The 22,853-nt window shown below is 56.2% G+C and overlaps 1 protein-coding gene across 2 annotated transcripts in view; it reads right to left on the minus strand.

Annotated features, from left to right (window-relative positions):
- The window catches only part of STEAP3 (STEAP3 metalloreductase), a 49,579-nt gene extending 32,657 nt beyond the window's left edge, over positions 1-16,922 (minus strand). The window contains exon 1 of one of the 2 annotated variants that reach the window (XM_044388261.3): positions 16,696-16,922. In XM_044388261.3, coding sequence (XP_044244196.3) covers positions 16,696-16,786 — 91 coding nt within the window. In that variant the 5' untranslated portion in view covers positions 16,787-16,922. Of the gene's footprint in view, positions 1-11,800; positions 12,052-16,695 lie in introns of those variants that run through there. The other variant, XM_026510131.4, reaches the window with a different exon arrangement.
- Positions 16,923-22,853: the final 5,931 nt, after the last annotated feature.

Consider the following 22,853-nt stretch of genomic DNA (forward strand, 5'->3'; position numbering starts at 1 on the left):
AACACGGGCTCAGGAAACATCCGGATATTCCGGACTTACTCAGGTTCAGTCGCCTTGGTAAACTACAAGGCAGGCCAGCGAGAACACAGGCTTGGAGGCAGCTGGGGTCAGATTTCAGCCCTACCACTTATTAGCGGGGTGGCCTCGGCAAGTCACTTTACCTCTCTGAGCCTCGGTTTCCTTTGCTGTACTACAGAGTAATGTTCCCTACTTAAAGGAGACGTAGTAAGGATTATATGGGATCAGCAAAGTGCCACGATCTGAGCCTGTTAAATTCCCTCCCTTTTCATTTTCTTCCTCTCTGTCTAGGATTTTTAAAAACCTTTTGTCTGTGTAAAGCAGAAATAGATGAACCTAAATCAATACATGGTATTCTCTGCTCAACGGAAAAATTTACTCTGAAATTTTCTAAAAATGTGCTCTGAGATAATGGCCTGGATGCATGCACACATTTCCCACCAAGGCAATTGCGGGGAGGGACCTGCGGCTCTTTGGGGTTCAGGGAGTGGGAAGAAGAGGGGGGCGACGGAAGAGGGACGGTGGGGGGATAGGAGGGAGAGGCTGGTGGTCAGGAGTGGAGCGCCAGGGTGGTCTGGGACTGGGCAGTGGGCCCCCTGAGCTCTCTAAGGACTGCTAGTCCCAACATCTGGCTCCCTACAAGGGACGGTCCTCATGCCACTGGTGTCCCCAGGCCACCCTTCCTCACCAGGATGCCCAGCTCTCGCTTCACACCGGCACCAGCTGCCTCTCTTCCTCCACAGCCCCGAGAGCAGCCCCTTTCCCACTGACAGCATTGCTGTCTCTCCCGTCTGCCTTCTCCCCGGACTCTAAGCTCCTCAGGCATGGGAACTGAGTCAAACTCACTTTTGTTAGCCCAGCACTTAGCTTAGCACCAGACACGTATCAGGTCAGACCTGAGCCTCACCGGGGTCATCTGGAGGGCTTGTTAAAACATATTGTTGGGGGGCGCCTGGGTAGCTCAGTTGTTAAGTGTCTGCTTTCAGCTCAGGGCATGATCCCAGGGTCCTGGGATGGAGCCCCACATCGGGCTCCCTGCTCCCCTGGGTGCCTGCTTCTTCCTCTCTCACTCCCCTTGCTTGTGTTCCCTCTCTCGCTGGCTATCTCTCTCTCTCTCTCTCTGTCAAATAAACAAATAAAATCTTTAAAAAAAAAAAACATATTGTTGAGCTCCATCCCCGCGATTTCTGATGCTGCTATTCCCAGGACCAACTTTGAAAACCACTGCAAGAGATGCTTGCAAAAGGTGCTGTGCGAGGGGTGAACCACTCCAGATTCAACTTTTTTTTTGATAGCTGAATTTTTTTTTTAAAGATTTTATTTATTTGACAGAGACACAGCGAGAACGCTGGGATCATGACCTGAGCCGAAGGCAGACGCTTAATGACTGAGCCACCCAGGCGCCCCACAGATTTGACTTTTTTTCCTGGGTTTTTACAGTCAGGCCCAGCTCCTCGCCTGCCTCCTCCCTGCCTTCCCTGCCCTCCAGGGCCCCTAGTATCAGTGCTCTCTCCCTATGCTCCTCTCAGTCCTGGGGATCAGGTGCATGTGCCCCATCCCTGCATACCCCTTGGCCGGCCAGAGCTGGGTCCTTCTGGGGAGAAGGGGGTCAGGGCCATGGCAACATTAATCCCTGAGCTGGTGAGGCAAACTCTCCACTAGGTGCTCCCATGCCCCCCCCCCACAAAGGTCACCAGACCCACTGCAGCCTGAGGGAAAAGAGAGGGGCAGCACTGGGCTGTCCCCATACAGATACTGGGAACCCGGGAGCCCCCAACCCCCTGACTGGGGTCATCTTCCAGGAGGACTGAGTTTCCTGGATGGCCAAGAATTCAGATGGCCTGACTCGGCATCTGGGGCTCTTCCACTACCACAAGGTGACAGCAAGTGCTCACGGGACCAATTCATTACCACCCACGGCCAGCACAGAGGCAGGATGGTGGTCAGTGCTGGTTAGGAGGGGGAAAAGGGAAGTCCCCACGGTCAGCACCAAGGCCAGCAGCTTGAAGCAAGGAAGATGCTGGAGCCCTTAGGGTCCTCACGCTGCACAATCCCAGGGGGCACCATCCACATTGTAATCCACGTGAATAGTAACCTCTGGAGTTGTGCCGTTCACACCCTGTGCAATGTTATGCAACAGTTGGTCCTACCAATCCTGAAATATTTCCTCATTTGCTATTCCCTGAATACCTACTATGTACCCAGTAGGTGTTCTGGCGGGTAGCCAGAAGATGGTCTATCCTCTGGGGGCTCTTTGGGGAAAGGCCAGCTACAGCCTGCGGTGAGAAGAGTGCTTGCACAAGGGCATGCCCAGGCGCTGTGGGAGCCAGGGAGTGGCTTATCTCTACCCAGCGAGGTCAGGGCGCTGGCATGTGGGGGCAGCCAGCTCCCTATGGGCTGGTTAATCCAGCCAGGCTGGAGGCTATCAGGCGGCGGCCGCTGAATCTGCAGTCTCAGCGTCTGTGCTTGGGTGCCTTCTTGCTTTCCAGGGACACCTGCAGCCACAAAGCCCAGGGCCAGATGGGTCTCATGGGCTGTGGCGGCCTCTGACCCCCCTCCCCTCGCCATGGTGTAGGACTGCAGAATCAGGGGTCAGAGCCCCCTATTCCTGGGCAGAAGGTATGGAGGCAGAGAAAGGGGCAGAAGCAGCCAAGACAAACCAGGGCAGCTCCAGGGGCTTTTGCCAAGGAACTCAGCCTGCCTCACTGGCCTGGTTCCTGGGCCTGGTTGGGGATGCATGCTTCCCCTGCCTTGCCCAGCCGATGGGCCGCTTTTTCAAAGAAGCCTCTGAGAGGCCCTCCCGGACCCTCCGTAGCATCTTCCTCTGGCCTCCGAGGGACACTGGAAGTCATCCTCTACTCTCCAAATGATCTGTGTGGGTAGGGTCATGTACTGACTTCCCACCCACACGCCATGGGCTAGCTCCATGCAGACCTCTCTGACTTTTGCAAGAATCCCTTAGAGTTCAAAAGGCTGGTCCCGGCAGCCCTGGGAGACCTCCTGACTTCCTCCCAGACCCTTAAAACAGAGGGGATCTTACACTCCTGGCCTCACTTTGCATTTGGCATGTGACCATTGACAGCACACGCTGGATTGCTCTTCTGTCTACACGGGCCACTTAGTACTCATTTCTGTGTTGGAAGCACCTAGCCTGGGGCCTGGCACTGACTAGGTGCTCAGTGAATGGTTGTGGCTTGAACGACTTAATGGCTAGTTTCTGTGCCTAAGGGCAGAGCGTACTTAGGAGTCCTGGCTGTTCTCCTCAGAACCTAATGGGCCCTCTTACACTCGGTGGTGATTAAACACTACTAGGACTTTCTAAACCCTACCCCACAGCCTGATTGTGTTGTTAGACCTGGCCAGGCATTTCACTATTTGATACACTTAATCACACAGAAGATTTATGCACAGATGAGTTTAAACACTGAAAATAAACAGAAAAACACAGAGACTCATGCAGCTCTGGCCAAAGTGGAAAATCAAACACCAGCTGTGATACCTATCAGGGTACAGCCTGCTATGCGGGTACCCACGGAGGAGGGCTTCAGGGATGCTGGGTCAATGGCTCCAGGGCTTGTGGTCTTCTGAACTCGGGGGGGGGGGTTGGGGGGGGACAACCATCTGAAATGGTCCATGAGGCCCCGTTGTGGCCATAACACCCAGACCGCATGCTTTTTTCTGCTCTGGACACAGAATTAATCTTTTTGCCTGGAAGGCCCCTTCCCCCCAAATGATAAAATTCAAGGTCCCGCAGAAAGGCTACCTTTTCTGTGAAGCCCTCACAGTACTTCTTCGAGACAGACTTAACCCCACCACCCCCACCCCGGTCCTCTGGACTCGGCGGCACAGGTACCAGGATGGGACCAGCATACAATGGTGGGTACTTTCTCTTAGAGGTCCAAGGGGTGGATGGTGGTGAGGTCCCTGATCCCCCCTAGTCTCCATCACCCCGCCCCAGGTGCTACTGTTGACATTAAAACCAATACTCTTTGATATAAATAATTCACATTTCCCAGGCCGATAAAAGGAATAACAGCTTCTGTAAAACCTTTCCCGTTGTATGAATCTGAAAGAAACAATTCAAGTAAAAAGCTGGCTACTGGCTATGCAAAGAGAAGCAGCTTAAAGGAAGTCCCCTGGTTCCCCCTTCCCTCCACATGACTGCCCCTAAAGCCACATCATGTAGAAATTCTGGGCCTCCCCGGGGCTGTGAGGTCCGCCCTCCTACAGGGGCAGCTGGGCGGCCACATCCCAGCACCTAGACAGTGCCTGACCGGTGGCACATGCGCAGTCTTCGAAGAGCAGTGACTGGGAGGCGTGGCCAGACTCACACTATGGAGATCCTGACCGTGGACTTGCATGCTCGGGATGTGGCCTGGGGAAGGCTATCGTTACTTCCATTTTACAGATGAGAAAACTGAGGTCCAGTTAGGACTTCCGTAAGGTCCCCAAGTTGGCTCTGGCCCTAGTCCCATCCAGTTCCAGCATTCCAGCTGCCTCCAGGGTGCTGAGGGCGGGCAGCTCATTGCTGTGGGTATGAGTAATAGCCGGTCACCTGGTCACATGCGGCTCTGGGGTGGTCTGCTCCCCTCTGCCCCGCTTTCCCTCAGCCCTGCTGAGCCGCCCAAACTCAAACTTTCCAGCCTCTCATTCTCAGCTATTTCTGCAAATCCAGGGCTGCCCTCTATCCTAGATTCCAAACCACAGCAGCACGGGTCCCAGGCCCGCCCTATCTCCAGCTGAGGGTTCAGGGGGCAAGAGGAAGGTTCCATTAGAGTCCATGCACCCAGCCCTCTGATCCCTCACAGGCTGACCTGACGGGGGACAGGATAGAGGATGCTAGTCTCAAATCTGGGTTTAAAAGCTGGGTTACAGCCACACACATCTTAATTGGTGCATTTCTATTTTCTCTGTGGGCATTTTCCCTTTCTGATGGACTCTTACAAACATTTTACTGTTATATTTCTTGTAATACTGCCTGGAATCGTTATTTAGACATCATAAAAAAATCATTATGTTTTTAAAAGAAAGGAAGAATTCCTACAAAAGAGAACACAAAAAGCTTGGGCAAACACACAAACACACACAAGCCGACGCACACACAAGTACCCACACATGCAAGTGTAGCGGGACAGAAAAGAGAGGTCTAGCACTACACCACTTTGCAAAATACAGTGAATGAATAATTTATAGGGCTCTTTACAAACATCTACATTTTTTAATCATTCTAGAAAAATCCGGTTCGATTACTTACAGCAGCAGGTCTGTGCTACACCAACCCAGAAATGGTGACCAATAAGTAAAATTTACAATTCCCAATGGTCAAGCCTTCCACAGACCTGCATCGTAAACATTAACATCTTTTTTTTTAATACACCAGAACCCACAAAGCCGTTGCTCTCACTCACCGAAAGCACCGTGTGCCATAAATCCTCGAACCCTTTACTTTGCAAAAGGTTCCCGACTTAATGTACAGATGATCATATTTCCCACTTTACTTTGGCAAGCACTCCATTACACCGCGCTCTTTGCTGCCAGTTCCAAAGTAGGGGTGCCTGCACCCCAGCCACGATGCTCTAGTTCTTCGGACTCCCCAAGATGCTGGGGCGCACGGAAGCAGGCCAGGGGATGGCGGCATTGGTGGGAGAGGCTCACACGCCCCCCCACCGGGGCTGTCGTGGATCTGTGCCCTCCCCAGACTTACCGACGGCGGGCTGCTGTGACATCTGGCCGACACCAGCGTCTGAAGCATGAGTCCCCTCGACAACCCCAATGTGATCCCGGCCTCTGTGTCTTGCTCGGGGCTCCCTCTGATGTGTGGGCAGCCTGACTCTGTCTTTGAAGTCAGGGCTCAGGCTGACCCTCAGGAGCGAGGGACCCGCCAGGCGTGGGTAGCTGGGCTGCTGCCCCCTCAGCCTACACTCTAGCTTCTGGCCCCAGGGACCAGCTGCTGGACCGGGAGCGGTGACTGATGCTCGGTTACAGAGAGCCGTTCTGGTTGACACTTCCTGTTTGGGGAGGAAACCTCACTGGTGCTAATGAGTGGCTCAGACTCCCAGGAACGGAGGCAGGACAGCCAGCAAAACCCAGGACGCATAAAGTGAATAAATGTCATCCAGGGCAGGGCAGAGGCTGCCTCCCCACGTGTGTGTGTGTGTGTGTGTGTGTGTGTGAGAGAGAGAGAGAGAGAGAGAGAGAGAGAGAGAGAAAGGGAGAGAGAGAGAGGTGTGTTTACTCTTCGGGTTACAAAACCAAACATAATGGCTGCAGAAAGTGGCAATTTATCAATGGCTGTGGGGGCGATTTATTGCAATCACCGTGGCTGTCATCGGCTTCGTGATCATTTGCCCGGCATTTTTGTGCCAACAAAGGCTTTGTGGTCGTCTTTATTTGCTAGTCGGTGCCCACAGTAAGGAGAAAGACAGACAGGAGGACCCACAGACAGAAGACAACCCTGTCACGAGGGCGAAGCCTGGATGGGCGTGTGCCTGCCTGCTGCCGACAGCTTTTCTAGTGACCCTGGAGGCCACGCTGGCAGCCCAAAGGGAGGCCAGAGGTTTGGAGGCTTTTTTTAAACCATTGAAGTTAATTATACCATGTCCAGTCTTAGGACAAGTATATTCAACTGTTTTCAGCTTGTTTGAAAACCGGTGATCTCGGAAAATGGTAGTTTTGAGTAACCCTGTGCATTTCGAGAACCAGAATACACCGCACGGGGCTCTGGGCAGGTTCACTCTGTTGTTACAAGGGGCAGAACAGGGCCTGCATGGTCGTCTGACCGCTGAGCCCATGTCCTGTCTCTTCTGCCAGAGAGAGACCTCCCGTGGGCAGGGGTACTCTTGAATCCCCTGAGGCCGGCAGAGGCCACTGCACATAGAGGGCAGTGTGACCTCGAGCAGATGCCTTTCCTTCTCTGTTCTGATGACCCAGTTAAACAGGGAACTTGAAAGCCGCCAAAAGCACATCTTTGGACCGCTTTGGTTCACACAGTGCTGCGCTTTGCTGTGGACACCTCACTGCCTGCTGTCCTGGTATCTTCTCCCTCTGCTACTGGCTGGTACTTTGTATCATCACTCAGCTTCCCAGTGGGACTACAGGCTCCCCAAAGGCAGGGACCTGGTGCCCTGCACCCCTAGGCATCTCCACAGCCCTGCTCATGGTATTCAGCTCACTGGGACACCCGTAGGTGCCTCTGGGGCCCACGGGCACTCAGACAGTGCCCTCAAACAGTAACAGACATGGGATCCCGGCGGAGCTTAGGCTGCAGGTTTCCAGGCAGCCCCAGAGCCCCCCAGAGCCTCTGATTCAGTAGCTGGGATGGACTCAGCATTCTCTGTCCCTATCAAAGCTTCTGGGTGGTCTCCCATCCCCTTGGAGAAGCTGTCCTGTCAGGACCTCTTTCTCTTTCTTTCTTTCTCCTTTCTTTCTTTCTTTCTTTCTTTCTTTCTTTCTTTCTTTCTTTCTTTCTTTCTTTCTTCCTTCCTTCCTTCCTTCCTTCCTTCCTTCCTTCCTTTCTCTTTCTTTCAAGATTTTATTTATTCATTTGTCAGTGAGAATGTGCACAAGCAGGGGGAGTGGCAGGCAGAGAGAGAGGGAGAAGCAGGCTCCCAGCTGAGCAGGGAGCCCTGGGGCTCGATCCCAGGACCCTGAGATCATGATCTGAGCTGAAGGCAGCCGCTTAACTGACTGAGCCACCCAGGCGTCCCAGGACTTCACCCTTTCTCATGAAAGCAAACCCTCCAGGTATGAGTGGACAGGGGTGCGCCCATGTCCAGGTCGGCTGTGATCCCCCGTGTTCTGGGGTTTTCAATGAGCCCTCAGCTGTGCACTGAGCTCCTCCTCTCCCTTCGCCACACACAGCCATGCTAGATCAGAACATTCAAGAAGAACTGTAGCAAAGGTTATAGGAGGACAGGCGGGCCCAACAGGCGACACACAACAGATTATTGTCAGCCCTCCAATCCAGGAACACCGGGAGGGCAGGGCTTTCCTGGATAGAAGTCCCCAACTCCTAACACAATCCTTGGCTGCCCCGCCCAGCACAAGTTCTCTTCCTTCCCTTCCAGTTCTGGGCACCGCCTTATTCCTGGCCAGCCTGAAGCCACCTGCAGCGACTAACCACCGGGGGGGGCCTTGTTCCACCTCTCGGCCCACCTCTCGTCGGGGCTGATTCACTGGACAGTGGTGACCAGCTTCCCCACCCTGGCCCACCATGGCCCATGTACAGGCCTGGCTGGTCACCGTGCCCCAGCTCAGGCCCCTCGCATTCCAAAAGGCCACCTTAGCGATGCGGTGGGTCACCCTATCTTGGCGCACGCTGCATCCGTAGGGCCCATGTCACACCCAACCCCTCCCGCTGTGTTCCCTGAATGATTCCCCTTCAGAGAGACCCTCACCCCGGCTGCCGGGCAAGCTGGCACCTCCCGACCCCACCCTCCCCACAGCCTGACGGCCATACCACAAACAGCAGATGTTACAGTCAGGGGTCATCCAGCACAGACACCCCGCACACCGGCTTTCGGAGACCTGCTGTCCCCCAGGAACGGAGACCACCCGTCCACCAGTCCCCAAATGCCTTTACATTTCCCTGGGACTGCATTTATCATCTTGGGGCTGTATCTTGTAGTTTCCTCATCTGATAGATCTGGAAGGCTTAAGAATGTGTTTGCTTACATCCCACCTGGCTCCCAGGAAGAGGGACAGAGAGGTAGGAAGGAGTTACTGTCTGACTGCAGGACAGTTAGCGCCTACCTGTTACACTGGACAGCTGGCGGGCCCAGCTGCAGACGGCAGGAGGAGGAAGTGAGAATTCTGTAGTTGAATGGTTGAAAACCACCTAGAGTGGCCCATCCCCACCCCTTAATTCCCCTCTCCAACTTCCGTAACTCCGCGGTCTCCTGGATTGGGGCTGGGCTGGCAAGGACAGAATATGAGTGGAAAAAAGAGGCACACACCCCTCCAACCCCCAGGAGGGAAGAAAAGAGACAGCTTGAACTTCAGTTTTAACAACGGCTTAAAATGGGGCACCTGGGTGGCACAGCGGTTAAGCGTCTGCCTTCAGCTCAGGGCGTGATCCCGGCGTTCTGGGATCGAGCCCCACATCAGGCTCCTCCGCTATGAGCCTGTTTCTTCCTCTCCCACTCCCCCTGCTTGTGATCCCTCTCTCGCTGGCTGTCTCTATCTCTGTCGAATAAATAAATAAAATCTTTAAAAAAAAAAAAAAACAGCTTAAAAAGGCAAGCTTCCTTGTTTTGAATCAAGAGGCGCATTCTCGGTCCAGATGCTAGAAAGCAATTTCATGGAGTGCTCGTCTGACCCAGCCTGGCCCACCCCGCCAAGGAAGTCGTAGCCACTACACTGGTGGGGAGGGTAAGACGGGGTAGATCTAGCCTCAGGGGGCCCGGACATCACTGCGTCGCCTGCTTCCCTGGCCCTTCCCAATGCACCTGAAAAATCACCCTGGCCACTGAGGTCTTCTTTTGCAGGCTGGCCAGGGAACGCAGCAGGAGCACAGACTTTTCTCCCAGTCTGGAAGGCATTGGCCAGGAAAACAAGCAGGGAGCCCCGAGGCCTGGGCCCACGGCCAGCTCTGCAACGGAGAAGAAGCCACTCTCTGCCTTAGCTACCTTCTCTAGGGAACTGAGGGGCTTAGACTAGAAGAGCCATGAGCCTAGAAGGTCCCCAGCTGATTAACACTCAAATCCCGGGGGAAGAGGGAGGGCTCTGATATTTAATTTATTGCACTCCTAAAACTCAGCCCTTCACACAGCTAATCCCCCCAGCGGGCGTTACTGTCACTGTTTTATAGAGATTTCAGGTGCAGCGTCCTTAGCAAGGTTTTACAGATGAAGAAGTGAGTGCAGAGTTGAGGACTTGGTCAAGGTCACATGGGAAAGAGCTGAGGTTCCGACCCGGTTCCATCGGACTGCGAAGCCAGGGGCCCTCACCTCCTCAGGCAGCTCCCTGCAGCTTTGCACTGTCGTCATGAACTCTCACTTTTTAACTATCTGGAGCCCTGCCCAATACTCTGATGAGCACAAGGAGGGAAGGGCCACGGGGCAAGGACAGGAAACGTGAACTGGAGAGCAATGTCCCTGTTTGGCATCTCTAGGCTGGAGAGGGCACACCTGTGGTCCTAGAGTGCCCGCAGGTCCTGGGGAACTCAGCAGGCTTGGGACTGGCTGTCTGACCCTCTAGTGAACAGATGGCCTGGCCTGAGCTCCTGGCCGGCTCTGAGGCCTTCCTTCCAGGTTGCCTGGCTGAGGCCACCAGCCCATCATTCAAGGCCTCCTCCAGGAAATCTTCTGTACCCTAGTGATGCCCCCCCTGACCCACTACGGCCATTTATCCATCAGACGATGACCAAGCACTTGCTCCAAGCTGTCCTCGCACCCCCCCTCCCCCCATCCCTGTGGGCCTAGGAGGGATAGCGACAGGCACAGAGATGAGTAAGACGGTCTTAGCCCTCCAAGTGCTCCTGGCTGGTGTGGGGGGTGGGCGGCGCGGCGGGTGGGGGAAGGCTCACGGAGACTCAGATTCAGCCAGCCATGGGTAGGATCTAGGCATCTGTATTTTTAACAAACCATGCAGGTGACAGAAGGGACACCCATGTGAGATTCTTTGGTCTTGTGGATATCCTGGACCCCCACATTGCATTCTCTGGGCTACCACCTCTGAGAACATGTCCTGTCTGTCCCACCAGCAGGCTCCTCTGGGCTCCCAAGTCTCATGAATCTGGGCACAACTCCCTAGTTCGGCAACTTGCTACCTGTGTATCTTTGCCAAATACCCAGGCTTTCTGAGGCTCAGTTTCCCCATCTGTAACGAGACGATAGCGGTGCCTTCCTGCCCTGAGGATTAACTGGGACAGTGTGTGCAAAGCAAGCTGCCTGGCACAGATAAATGCACGATAAATGTCTGCTATTAATTATATCATCACTGCACTCCGATGGACAGAAATACTTCCCTGGGGCTATTTCCAGAACCCCACTTCTGGAGCCTGTTTCAGACGCGGCCCTGGACACCTGGGAGGCCTTTCGGTGCCCTCTGCCAGGGCTCCAGCAGGACCTGCCCGCATTTTCTCCCTGGTTTCGGCCTCTTGGCCCCTAAAACGACATTCGCTCAGCTCCTTCCCCTTCATCTACCCTGAGTGCCCAAAGTTCCAACCACACCCCGTGGGCAACCTTGACCCCAAATTTCGGGGAAATGGTCAGGAGGGTTAAGTTTGCCAGGCAAGAGTTCGGGGGGCTGGGGCGGGCAATGGTCAGCCTGGCCTCTTCCAGTTCAAGGTCGGGCGCCCCCGCCCTTGTCGCGGGCTCTGCTGGGGCTGCCAAGCGGCTGGGAGGCCTGACGGTAAGGTCCCGCCCCCCCCTCCACCCCGCTCCCCGCCCTCCCCGGAGACGGGCGTGCCGTGCCGGAGCCTCGGGGACCCGGGACCCGTGCCCTCGGCGGGTCGGCAAGGCTGCAGCCTCGGTCTGAGACGCCCGCTCTCCCTGGTCCCGCCCCGCGCAGGGCGCCCCCGGCCCTGCCTCCCGGCACCGCGCACGCGGCCGGCGTCCCCGGGGAAGGCAGGCGCGCAGAGTGGGCGACCGGGGATCCGGGTTCTCTGCCGCTGGGCGCACGTGGCTCGATCCCCGCGGCCCCGGTCGCCTGCAGACCCGTGGCGGCGCCGGGCCTCGGAGCGGCGGTGGCGTGGGGGCACAGCGGGGTAGCCGCCGGGGCGGGGGTCCCGGGCGGGGCGCAGCCCATAGCCCCACGGCGACGCGGCGGAGGGGTCACTCACCAGTCCGGCCCGCCGCTCAGAGCCGCGGCGGCGGCTGAAGGTCCGCGTTGGAGGCGGTGGCCGGGTCCCGAGGCTCCTCCTCTCCCCGCGCCCCGCCCGCCCGCGGGGACGGACCTGCGGGGGAGGTGGCCGCCCGCCAGCCCGCCGCAGCTTATCCGCCTCGGCCACCTCCCCCCGGACTGCAATCGGGGAGCTGCAGGGTCCCCCATCCCCGCCTGGCCCTGCAGCCCCGGCGGCGGCGACCGACGACCCTCCGCCCCCGGCCCGACGTTCAGAGCCAGCCCGCCCACTTCCTGATCCGCGTCCCCTCCTCCAACCCGGGTTGAAGTGTGCAGAACTCTGGGCCCGCCACTTAGCTGGGACAATGAGGGCGTGGAGGCCAGGGTGACTTCCTTAATCTGAGGGACAACCTCAAATCCACTGCCATTTTATCACCAAGGGTAAGCGGTAGGTCCGGTTTGCACGGATGGTTAAGAGGCCAAGGTGTCAGACTGGATACTGCTTCCTTCTTTTCTGCGGCAGGAGCAGCAGGCAACAGAGGCCCCTTCTCAACAAGGCACCATCCCTGGCACTATGGTCCTGCTACTTTCTGTCCCTTGTCCACGCATCGGGTAAACCTTTGATCCTTGCCCATAATTCTCAGGTTGGAGGCCTGGGAGCTGGTGGAGGGCTCTTGGGAAGAGCTGCTGGGGACAATGGAGCTTGCCTTCCTGTCTAGATTTCCTAGGCCCCCAACACTGCCTGCTGCCCTTCCTTGCCCCATGCGGGTGGCATCACAGCACAGCAGTGAGGTGAGAATATGTTTGGGGTGTCTTTCTAGAAGTGTGTGTGCCCATCTGAAGCCCTTTCTCACCTACAACCTCACAGCAAGTGCTGCTGAGTTTTTCCCCTCCCTTTACAGGTGAGGAGGGGCTCTGGTTCGGTGGGCCACCGTTGGCATTAAGGTCCCTCATCTTCTGGGAGACTGACTGGAAGTTTCCAGACCCTTGGACTCCATCTAGGAAATGCCTGGGGGGCATATTCCACCAGCCCCCGATGAGGAGTTTCAGACTATTCTAGGGAGCCCAGCTGGGCAGGGGAGATAAACCCTAGGGAGGGGTTAGCTGAGCCCTGAGGCCAGACTCAGGGGACTGGGCCCTACAAATGGACCCCAAAGAGCACAATAGGGGGTGAGGAGGCAGAGTTCTGACCTTGTCCCGTGGTGGTGGGGTTGCTGCTGTGGAGGGTCTCTTCTCCCCACTCCTACCCTGCCCCCCTGAGATCCACCCATGAACCCTATGCTTGCTCACCTCCACAGGTTTCCTCCTGCCTAGAATACCCTCTGTCCCCAGCTCTCTGCTGCCAGGCCCCAAGGCCCAGCTCCTCTCCTACTTCCTTTTGTTCCATTCTGCCCCAGGGCAACACCTTCTCTGAGCTCCCCACTCAGGGAATCCTGCCATACCACACAACGTTCCACGGGTCAGGGTCCCAGGTGCCCAATGCCTGGTCCCTGCCCTTGGATGATGGGTTGCTGCCGCAGTGGGTTGTAAATTTTAGGAAGACAAGAACTAGTTGCTAGCACCCTTGGGTGCCCCCCACCACACTGGGTGCTCTTTAAATATCTCTGGCTGATGGTGATCTCTGAGCATCCTTCCTGCAATGCTAGCGAGCAGCACAAGGAGACTGAGCTTGAGAAATGGAGGCACTGAGAGGTCTTCCAGCCTTCTTGAAAGGACCCTTGGATCCATCTAGCATCCTTCCAGAGAGACCTGCTGGGCCTCTTCGTGGGGCTCCCCATGAGATGCAGAGAGAGAGATGAAGGCTGGCCTGACTATAGAGGGAGGAACGTCCTAAGGGGAGCATGAACTTCTGCAAGAGAACATCCAGGGGCCCGAAGGAGACAGGGAGGGAGATCGCTGAATGCCCTGCTGAAGGCCAAGAACTTAAGTGGACAGAGCACCACGTACTCCATTGGCCTTGTCGCTTTGCTGGTCTGTTGTCCCCCAGGATTAGGAGAAGCCTATCTGGCATGGGGTCTGGTGTGGGTGAGGGCTCAGGAAATGTTTCCTGAATCCTTTGAGGGCCAGGCTTTTGGAAGCAGAGGAGCTCTGTCCTGATCTAGGGGGGAGGACAGTGCGTTGACATTGGCTAAACAGCATCTGTGTGCCAGCCTCATGTCTGATCGGGCCAAGGGCAGGGCAGTCAGAGGCATCCTCTCAAGATGTTTGGTAGATCGTGTTACTTCTCCTCTCCACCCCCCTCCCGCCCCATCCTCCCCTGCTGGCCTCTTCTCTTTCCCTCATATAGATTAGGCAGGGTCCTCAGGCCACAGCCCTTGCTGTTTCCCTCTGCCTGGGCCCTCGGCGTCCCTGTGGCCTTCCCTTCTCCTTCGGGTCCTTGCTGAAATATCGTCATCTCTGGGAGACCCACCCCATCATCCCCCATCCCTCATCCAGGTACCTATGTCCTATTTCTTTTCTGCTTTTTAAAGGCGTTTCTTTCCTACACACTTTTCCCTTTTGTTGCATATTAACTGTCGGCTCCCCCAGGGCTGGGAGTTAGCTTTTTAAAGGCGTTTCTTTCCTACACACTTTTCCCTTTTGTTGCATATTAACTGTCGGCTCCCCCAGGGCTGGGAGTTAGCTCTGCGTCGTTCGCTTCTGTATTCCCAGTGCCCAGAGCAGGGCCTGGCACACAGTTGAGTGAATGTACCCCATACTTACCTTACCTCCTTCAGCATCTCTGAGAAGCTTCCCCCATGGCTCTTCACCACCTCTGCTACCCTTGCTCACCTGCCCCAGAGCCAGCGTGGTGCTGGGACAGAGGAAGTGCCCGGTACACGCTCTGCTGGCTGTCTGGGCCTAGAGATGCTGAATATTCCGTTTACAAAGCCCCTGGTGTCAGCCTCCTGAGATTGCCCTTTTCTCTGAAGACAGGGCAGCCCTTTGGCTAGGAAGACAAGAGCGTCCTGGAAGAGAATCTGGGTTCACCTCCTTCTTGGGCCAGAGAGGAGAAGAACGTTGTGCACTCTCAGCTTCTTGGATCGATCCGGCATTTATAGGCTAAGACAGAGCACATCATTTCACAGAATAAACCCCTAATTGACCATGAGGAGACGGCCCCGAGAAGCCACGTGTGCTGTGTACACTGGTGGCTGGGAGCCAGGCCTCCCGGATCCGGTGCTGCTGGGCTGGCCTTCCAGCCCCAGGGAAGGGGCTCCAGGCCTCTGGGCCCCCAGGAGCTGCTCCCTCTCGTGAGGGAGGGAACGAGGCTGCAATTCAGGGTGGTGATCTGGGCAAATGGAGGAATTTCTCGGCCACAGTGTGACCCACCGGGTAAAACCATGTAGGAACCACCCAGAGCTGAGGTAGCGACGGACGGTGGGAACAGTTTGTGAGGAAGAGCCACCGAATGGGGAGACAAGCTGGCAAAAGTGTGCTTGGGGCTTGGGATTGAAGTTTACAAACTGTCTCCACTTGGCACCTCACCTCGAGCCAGTATTGTATGACATGATAAGGGGTGGCTTCCAGGGCACTGGGACCCCCACCCCCGCACCTCAGAGCTCAGCACTCGGGCATAAGGCTGCCGTTCTTCTAGTCCTCTGTGGAAACATGAGCCCTCCCGAGAGGAAAAGCTCTGTGAGCTTGGTGGAATGAACTGTGCCTCCCCAGGAGATTTAACTGCGGCCGGCACGAGAGTGTGGAGAAGGTTCTAAAGGCAAGCCCTAAAAGGGGAGTGTGGGTAATGGACGGGGGATGGGGTGGGTAGGAGCAACCACTCCTCTAAGGGCTCTCACTAGCACATAGTAGGTGCTTAACTCTTTGTGTAACATCAAGTGTCCTGGCTTGTGACTAGACCGCCGGTGGCCGATGAGAATGTAGGAAGCTGGCCCAGTACGTCCAGGGAACATTCAGTGAGCCCAGAAGCGGGTCCTCCCTGTTGGGCTATGGTAGCATTACGTTCCCTTTCAGCTGGGGGCGTTTGCCAAGGCACACGACTGGAGAAGCCTGGGTTTTAATCTCTTGCTCCAAAGGCGGTGCTTGTGGTGGCCTCAGGGAGGGTTTAGAATCACAGAGTCTCGGCCCCGCCCCAGGTGTCCTGGATCAGAGGCGCATTTTCACAAGATCCGCCAGAGATTCTGTGCACGTTCAAGTTTGAGAAGCCCTGGTCTACCGTACACATGAAAGCAGCGACCCCTTGAACACCTGGGCCACGGCTGACGATGGGGAGTCTATACCAGGCCACACACAGCCTCCCTGGGTGGCACTTTAATACTGTGCCCCTTGCTTTCTCAGGGTTCTTATGAGCCAACGGGCCTGACCTAGTCTGCTTCCGAATCTTTATAAATAGGGAGTAAGTGACTCTGTCCTTCCCAGCACTCAATGCCTATTATACAAAGCTCCAAGAAGAAAGATGGAATATTAGTATGCTTCCTCCTTTCCAGTCACTGATCTTGTTTCTCTTTTTACCCTGGTGACTAGGATACTCAGCCCCATAGTCGTGATTCTGTGATCCTTATTGAAGATATTTAAGTTCTACTTTATTTTCCCCTAGCGCATGATTCTTTTTGGTGTCAAGTTTACCATAAGCCTTGTCGTTAAACTTTCACCATAAGCTATCGTAAGTTGCTTTTGGAAAAACCAGTTGTGTAAGCAAACTAAATAGGAAACGTCTGCGTGCGACCGTGGCCAGTCCTCTCTTCCCCCTCGGCGGCCATCACCCTTTCCTGGCAAGAGCAGGGTCGTGGCACGTCCTCTGCTGGAATTTGGAGAAGGATGTGCCTTGCACTTCAGCCAGGCCTCCCTGAGGAAAGGAAATCCAGCCAGCTAGGGGGTCACATGGGGGGAGATAGTGATAAGGTGCTCACACCGTGCCCCTCCCTGCTTCTTCTCCGTCCATCCGCACGTCCGTCTCACCTGATGGGGGGTGCGAGGTACTGTCCTTCATGCCAGGGGACTCCCTGCAGCCTGGGGTGGAGGGATCCCATTCACCGGAGGCCTCCGCCATCTCTCCACGTGCTCCCCCTTCTGCCGGGTGCTGTGCGCCCGGCTCTCTCCGGGCAGGGGGCGGGTGGAGAACAGAGTCAGCTGAGGCTGCTCACGCCTCCTGACTCCTCGGACGGACAGATGGCAGTCACAGCTCTGCGGGGCAGAGGTGGGGTCACTGACCTTGGGCTCATCTACAAACACACTGTGGTAAGCACTGAGATAAGCCCTCCCCCTCCCCCTCCCCCCACCCGCCCTGGGTTTCAACCTGCTCCCTTCTGTTTCAGGAGTCTTGGCTCTCCAGGGAAGGTGAGGGAAGGCAAGTGACATTTGTTGAGGGCCCACCTTGAGGCCAGCACTGTGCCACGTTTCAATCACCCCACATAAGCCTCACTGGCCCCCGCCAGGTGAATGGGATCGGCTCCATTCTTCAGATGGGGACAGTGACCTGCTTGGCCTCGTGCACTGAGGAAATGACAGAGGCCTGACTCCTGGATCTTTCCACTACCTTTGCCTCACTAAGTGGAAAGCTCCTGTGGACAGTGGCCAGCACATCCTTGGTGACCCCCATTAGCGCCCAAGACTGGGGCCAATGTGGTGGGGGGTCAGAACAGGGACAGTCTGTGTGGTGTGACCAGAGGGGACATGAGCCACGGAGTGGGGTTCTGTCCCCAACACTCCTCCCGGTGTGCCTAGGTGAGTTTCCAGCAGTTTCCTGCAGCTGTCCCCAGCCTCCACGGAGCCTCCTCCGTGCAGCTCCACGACTCTGTCCCCCTGAGGTTTGCAGAGCCTGGAGCAGGTCTGTGGAGGGCCAGGTAGGCCGCCCAGAGCCTGCTTCTCTCTGGTGTGCCGCTGGTTTCACTGGCATGCACGCGAGTTCTGTCATCATCCTCAGAGCCACCTTCGAATGTTCGCTGGGCCCTGGCAAGAAAGGATAAGGTGGATGATGGCCCAGGAGTGGCGATCTGTGCCAAAGGCCAGGAGCCACAGTCAGCCGGGCACGGGGTCTCCTAGGAGGAGGAGGGGCCTGGGCTTGGTCTCCGGAGGCATCTGTAGGGTGAAGAAACACACTGCCCTGGGTTCAAATGTGGTCTCCCCACAGAACCTCAATCCCCTCCGCTGTAGTCTGAGAGAATAAACCAACTCAGGTGGCGTGAGAATTAAGTGAGAAACTGCCAGGAAAGTGCCCAGCCCTTAGTGGGTATTCATGAAAATGCCGCCGGCCAATCTGAGAGCCAAAGAAAGTGTGTTCAGGGACGAAAGGCAGCCCACCGAAAAAGCCAGTTATGAGAAATATACTTGCTGGCAGGCCCCTTCTTCCCGCTTGGAAAAGTCTTCTTCCTTTGTCCTGCACCCTGATCTCCATCCTCTTCTCCTCGGAGAAGTCCTCGGGGAACTCTTTCTCCTCTGACCTCATGGCAAGGAACCAGTAAGCAATGAATGCCTACCATCCCTCCCGTATCCCCTGTCCCAGAAGATTTGACCATCAAATCTCCCCTTGCTGGGCCTCCCACTCCTGTCGGTCAACATATTGGTGAAATGGGGAGGATGAGGCAGAAGCAGTAAGCTAAGTACAGATGGTACTCATGTTAAGTCCTTACATCCCCTCACCTAGATTCCCTCGGCTGCTTGTCCTCTGCCACAGTCAATCCCCTGGGCCTAGGCCAAAGGTGGGACTGCAGACTGTAGGCCCTACCTACCCCCCTGGGTACACTCTGTCCCTTGGGCTGGCCTGGGCTGGAGGGCCTGATTTGGTGGCAGCAAGGTCCAGTCTCCCCTCCACTCTCCCATTCAGGGTCATAGTCTTTCCTGAAGTTCCAGAAACCCTTATTCCCCCAGGGTACAAGGGAGGATGAACCCCTGTCTTCCCACTTCTGCTCCAGACCCATCTGGCTGCTCTGATTCTGGAAGTTGTTCCGTGAGGCCTGCTGGCTCCTGGGCATGGTCTCCACTTTTGCTGGGTGCATGAGGGTGTCAGCCCCCCTGGGTTCTGGTTCCAGCTCTGCTGCAGCCACCATGACCTTGGCCAAGACCCTTCCCCTCCTCAGACCATTCCCCCAGAGGTAAAATCCAGTGGGTCGCAAAGGCCCCAAGGAGCCTGAGGTCTCTGCGGATGCCTTTGTGTGGTGAGGGCTTAGATCAAGGGTGGGGGTGTGTCCCACCCCTTATCTAGAGCAGGGGCCCTCTTGCCTATCTGTAGGTGGGATCAGGTTGACCATCCCTGTGTTAGACACCCCAAAAGTCCCCTTCACCTCTAGGACTCTCATTTGGTTGGATTAGAGCTCCTGAAGAGTAGGAGAGGACTGGAGGCGTCAAGACTGCCTTCCCCAGGAAACTGGAATTTCTGGTGGTGGCAGCCAAAGGCAGTAGGCAGTAGCTCCTGAGAAGGGTTCAGGGTCAGCAGGTGCTAGGGGAGGGGAGGTGCAGGCCCAGGGGAGACGGTGTGTGCGGGAAGAGGGGGGGATGGGGCAGGGGCTCTGGGTGCCCTTTTGACACTGAAGCCCCTGGGGCCATATCTCTCCTGGTGCCCTTTCCTGGAATGCAGTGATGCCTGAATGAAATAATTGGCTACAAGATACACGTATACAGTGCTTATGCAAATTTATGCAAACAACATGCAAATGTAGCTGGCCTTAGGCTGGGTGCCCTGGGATGGCGGCTGGTGGGGGATGGGGTGCCCCTGTCACTTCTGACTTTGCCTAAGGCCTCTGAGGACTTCACAGGGAGAGGCCCACCGCTTTCCTTTTGCTCCGCACAGTCCCTTCTCAGCCGGCTTAGGCAGGAGACCAGCAACTATGGATCTGCTGCCACCCCCCATGCCTAGGCCCTGCTGTGCAGAAGACACCAGGGGTACTGCAGGGACACCAGAGAGGTCGATTCCAGGCACAGATGGTCTGGTTTGGGTCAACGTCCTCATTCCATAGGAAAGGACAGTGAGGTGTGTTTGGATAGTGCGGTGAATTTCCCCGGCACGTAGCTGGCTGTAGGAGAACCAGAATTCAGCCTGAGGCTGCCCCATGCTGACTCCGCGCCCTTTCCCCACGACTGCCAGCTCCAACACTGTGCCCCCCGGTAATTAAATGCCCTGCCGTGTGTGTGTGTGTGTGTGTGTGTGTGTGTGTGTGTGTGTGTGTGTGGTGTGGGCATGGGGCCGCATAGAGCCTGGGCCCCCCTGCAGTGGGGCTCACGTCCACTTCACCTGTGAGCCCCGGGCCATCCCTCCATTCCCAGACCCAGGGCCTGGTGCTTGGCTGGTGCTCTGGAACTGTTCACACGAAGGACGGAAAGCGTGCCTTTAAGGTGCATACTTGTCACTCTTAAGTCAGCTAGCGTGCAGGCCAGACCATACACCTGGGTGGTTTTCTTGCTGTTGAGAATGGATGTTGTTATTAGCCGGTCATTCCCCTGGGGTGGGAAATGAGGGGACCTCAGCATTGGGCAAGGAGCTCCCTTCTGGGCCTGGAGAGCATTGGCCTGAAAACTCAGAGTTCCTACTGATCGAGCTGCAGCTCTCCCCCACCCCCTGGTCCACCCTTACATTCCAGGGAATCACGCTGGCACGGGCATGACGAGTGGAGTGGCAAGGTCCTCCCGAGGCTTGTGTGAGCCCAGAGTGCTGGACTTGGGTTAACTCCAAGCTTTGCGGGACATTTTGCCCAGAGACACTTGGGCCTGGTTGTGCTATGGGCCCTCGGGGATCCTGTTTCCCCTCAAGGGGGGGCATCAGTGGTTTCTGTGGACAGAGCCAGGCCTGCACAAGTGGGCTCATGGCCATCTCATGTGGTCATTGGCAGCGTGATGGCAAGACCAGATGCTGGAGGAAGGGCCTCACTCGGAAGCCCTTGCAGGTGGTCTTCTTCTGGGAAACACTCTAAAGAAATGGTGGTGGGGGTGGGGCAGGTAACTTTGGATAGACGGTGGTAGGGACTTACCATGATTTCAGCCTTGAAAGCAAGGGTGCTTTCTTTTGGGGGTCACAGGCCAATGGGCTTGGAGACCCACATACTCCAGCCCGGTCTCTGGCCTGGGGCCTGGCGAGGCAGAGCGTGGTGAAGACCCCCTGAGGCCAGTGTAGTGGTGGCAGAAGGAATAGCCAGAGCTGCCTAGGGCCGGGCATCCTGACTGCGGCCCTGGTGACAGCGCAGAGTCTCCAGGCCCGGAAGGCCAGTTTCCTGTTCCCATCAACTTTGAAGCCCTGGGATGTCTTCCCAAGCCGCGTTTACTTCGGAATGTGACTGGTTCTCCAGGTGAAATAAGACACAACTTCTCACTTTCTCGGGCTTATCACGCAAGGACCAGGTACAATTACGGGTAAAATACGATGCCAGGCGCCACGGCAGAGGCCCAAGTCCTTGGCAGAGGACACTCGGGAGCCGATGGCCGTGTGGTGGGCCTGGCTGCGGGGCAGTGCCGGGCTTTCTGCCCAAGTAGGGCTGGGGCGGGGGAGGCCTGGGCACTTAGGCAGGGGTGGAGGCCCAGCACTGGTTTCCCAGACCATTAGCAAGACAAGCAGCTACTGAAAAATTCACCACAGGCCTCCGTAATGCACTTTGGAGGACAGCATCCCCTCAGGTGCTCAAATCAAGCTGTTGACCCGGGGCGGGGAGGGGGGCGGCGCAGAGGCAGTCAGGGCGTTTTGGAAAAGAGGAGAAGAAAAACAGAAGGAGTGTGCCCCACACCTCCCTCCTCGAGTATATTTGAGGCACTGACCCTGAGGGGCGTCTCTTGCATGGTCCCCACTTGAGTGTCCCCACCTTTGACCCTACTCCAAGGCTCTGCCCTCTCTCCTTGAGGGCGTCCCACCGTGGCGCATGCTCCGAAGACACGACCGTATTTCCTGCTCAGCCCCCAAAGGCGCTTTCTTGAGGCAGAAGCCTGGTCTTAAACACTCCTGCCCAGAGGTCCTACTTGGCCTGGGCAGGGGAGCATCCTGGGCAGCCCAGAAGACCCTGGAGTTCCTTCTGCCTGACCCTGGGCCCCCTCACCCGCCAGCAGCCCTCCAGATGTTGAATGCTCACTGGCTGGGGCGGGGCTCTCCGCCTTCATTGCCTCTGACGTCTTTGGCACCCTTCCGGGAAGGTCCTCCATCTGCCCATTTCTCAGGCAAGAACACTGATCCTCTAACAGTGGGAATCAAACCAAGTCATGTGGCGGACGGTGCTTTAGAGGCCGCCGAGCTCAGTGCGGTGTGAGTGGGAATCTGGCTTCCACCCTTTCTTGCTACGGGGAGGGCCCTTGAGGAGACTTCTTCCTGGCTCAAGGCATCGATTTCGGTTGGCGAATACTCATTTTCGAAAGCTTTTATTGGGTGGCTGACTTGTCACGTGGGTCTAAGGCAATAGCTTTCCGGCTTTTTCGCAGGGTTGTACAATCTGACCCAGTAGAGACCCACTTAAATATAGATTATAGATCCATAACTGAAACAAAAGCATTTAGAGACGAGGCTTACCTTTACAACATGGGATGATATCTGATATTTTGAATTTAATTCCATTCCATTTCATTAAAGAAAAAGCTTGTTGACCCAACCCTCTCAGAAAGGCATGCACTGAAATTGGCAAATGCTGGCTGGCGGCTCTGTGCGCGGGGTCAGGACGTGGTGCCCCCAGCGAAAGGTGGTGGCTGTGTGGTGCGTGGTGGCCTTTCGGGATCCGTAAACTGGGGCCCCTGTACGTGAGAAGCAGATGGAGGGTGGTCTCCGCCACACACCCTCTTGAGCAGGTAGGTACTCGAGGCCGTGGCTGGGGTCGGAGGTAAGCTCTGCATCCTGCGGGGACCCCGGGGTCCCTAAAGGGCCCATACGCCTTTGACTTAATCATCATCATGCCCTCTCTGCTCCCATTTCCTGCTCCGAGCACTGAGGTTACAGCTGAAGACATTCACGGGCCTTCACAGCTTGGACATTCTGGGATGGCCCCAATTTAAACTTGGCTTCCTAGTCTATAAAATCCCGCTTCTTAAAGGCCAGAGCCATGGAGGGATGAGCCACCAGAGGCCGAGTGGGGGTAGCAGTACTGCAGGGGGAGCTGGGCGGCAGAGGAGGATAGGGAAAGGGGATGGTGGGAAAGGAGAGGGGCCTCTGGCTTCCC

The sequence above is a fragment of the Ursus arctos genome, unplaced genomic scaffold (assembly GCF_023065955.2).
Source record: "Ursus arctos isolate Adak ecotype North America unplaced genomic scaffold, UrsArc2.0 scaffold_1, whole genome shotgun sequence".
NCBI lineage: Eukaryota > Metazoa > Chordata > Mammalia > Carnivora > Ursidae > Ursus > Ursus arctos.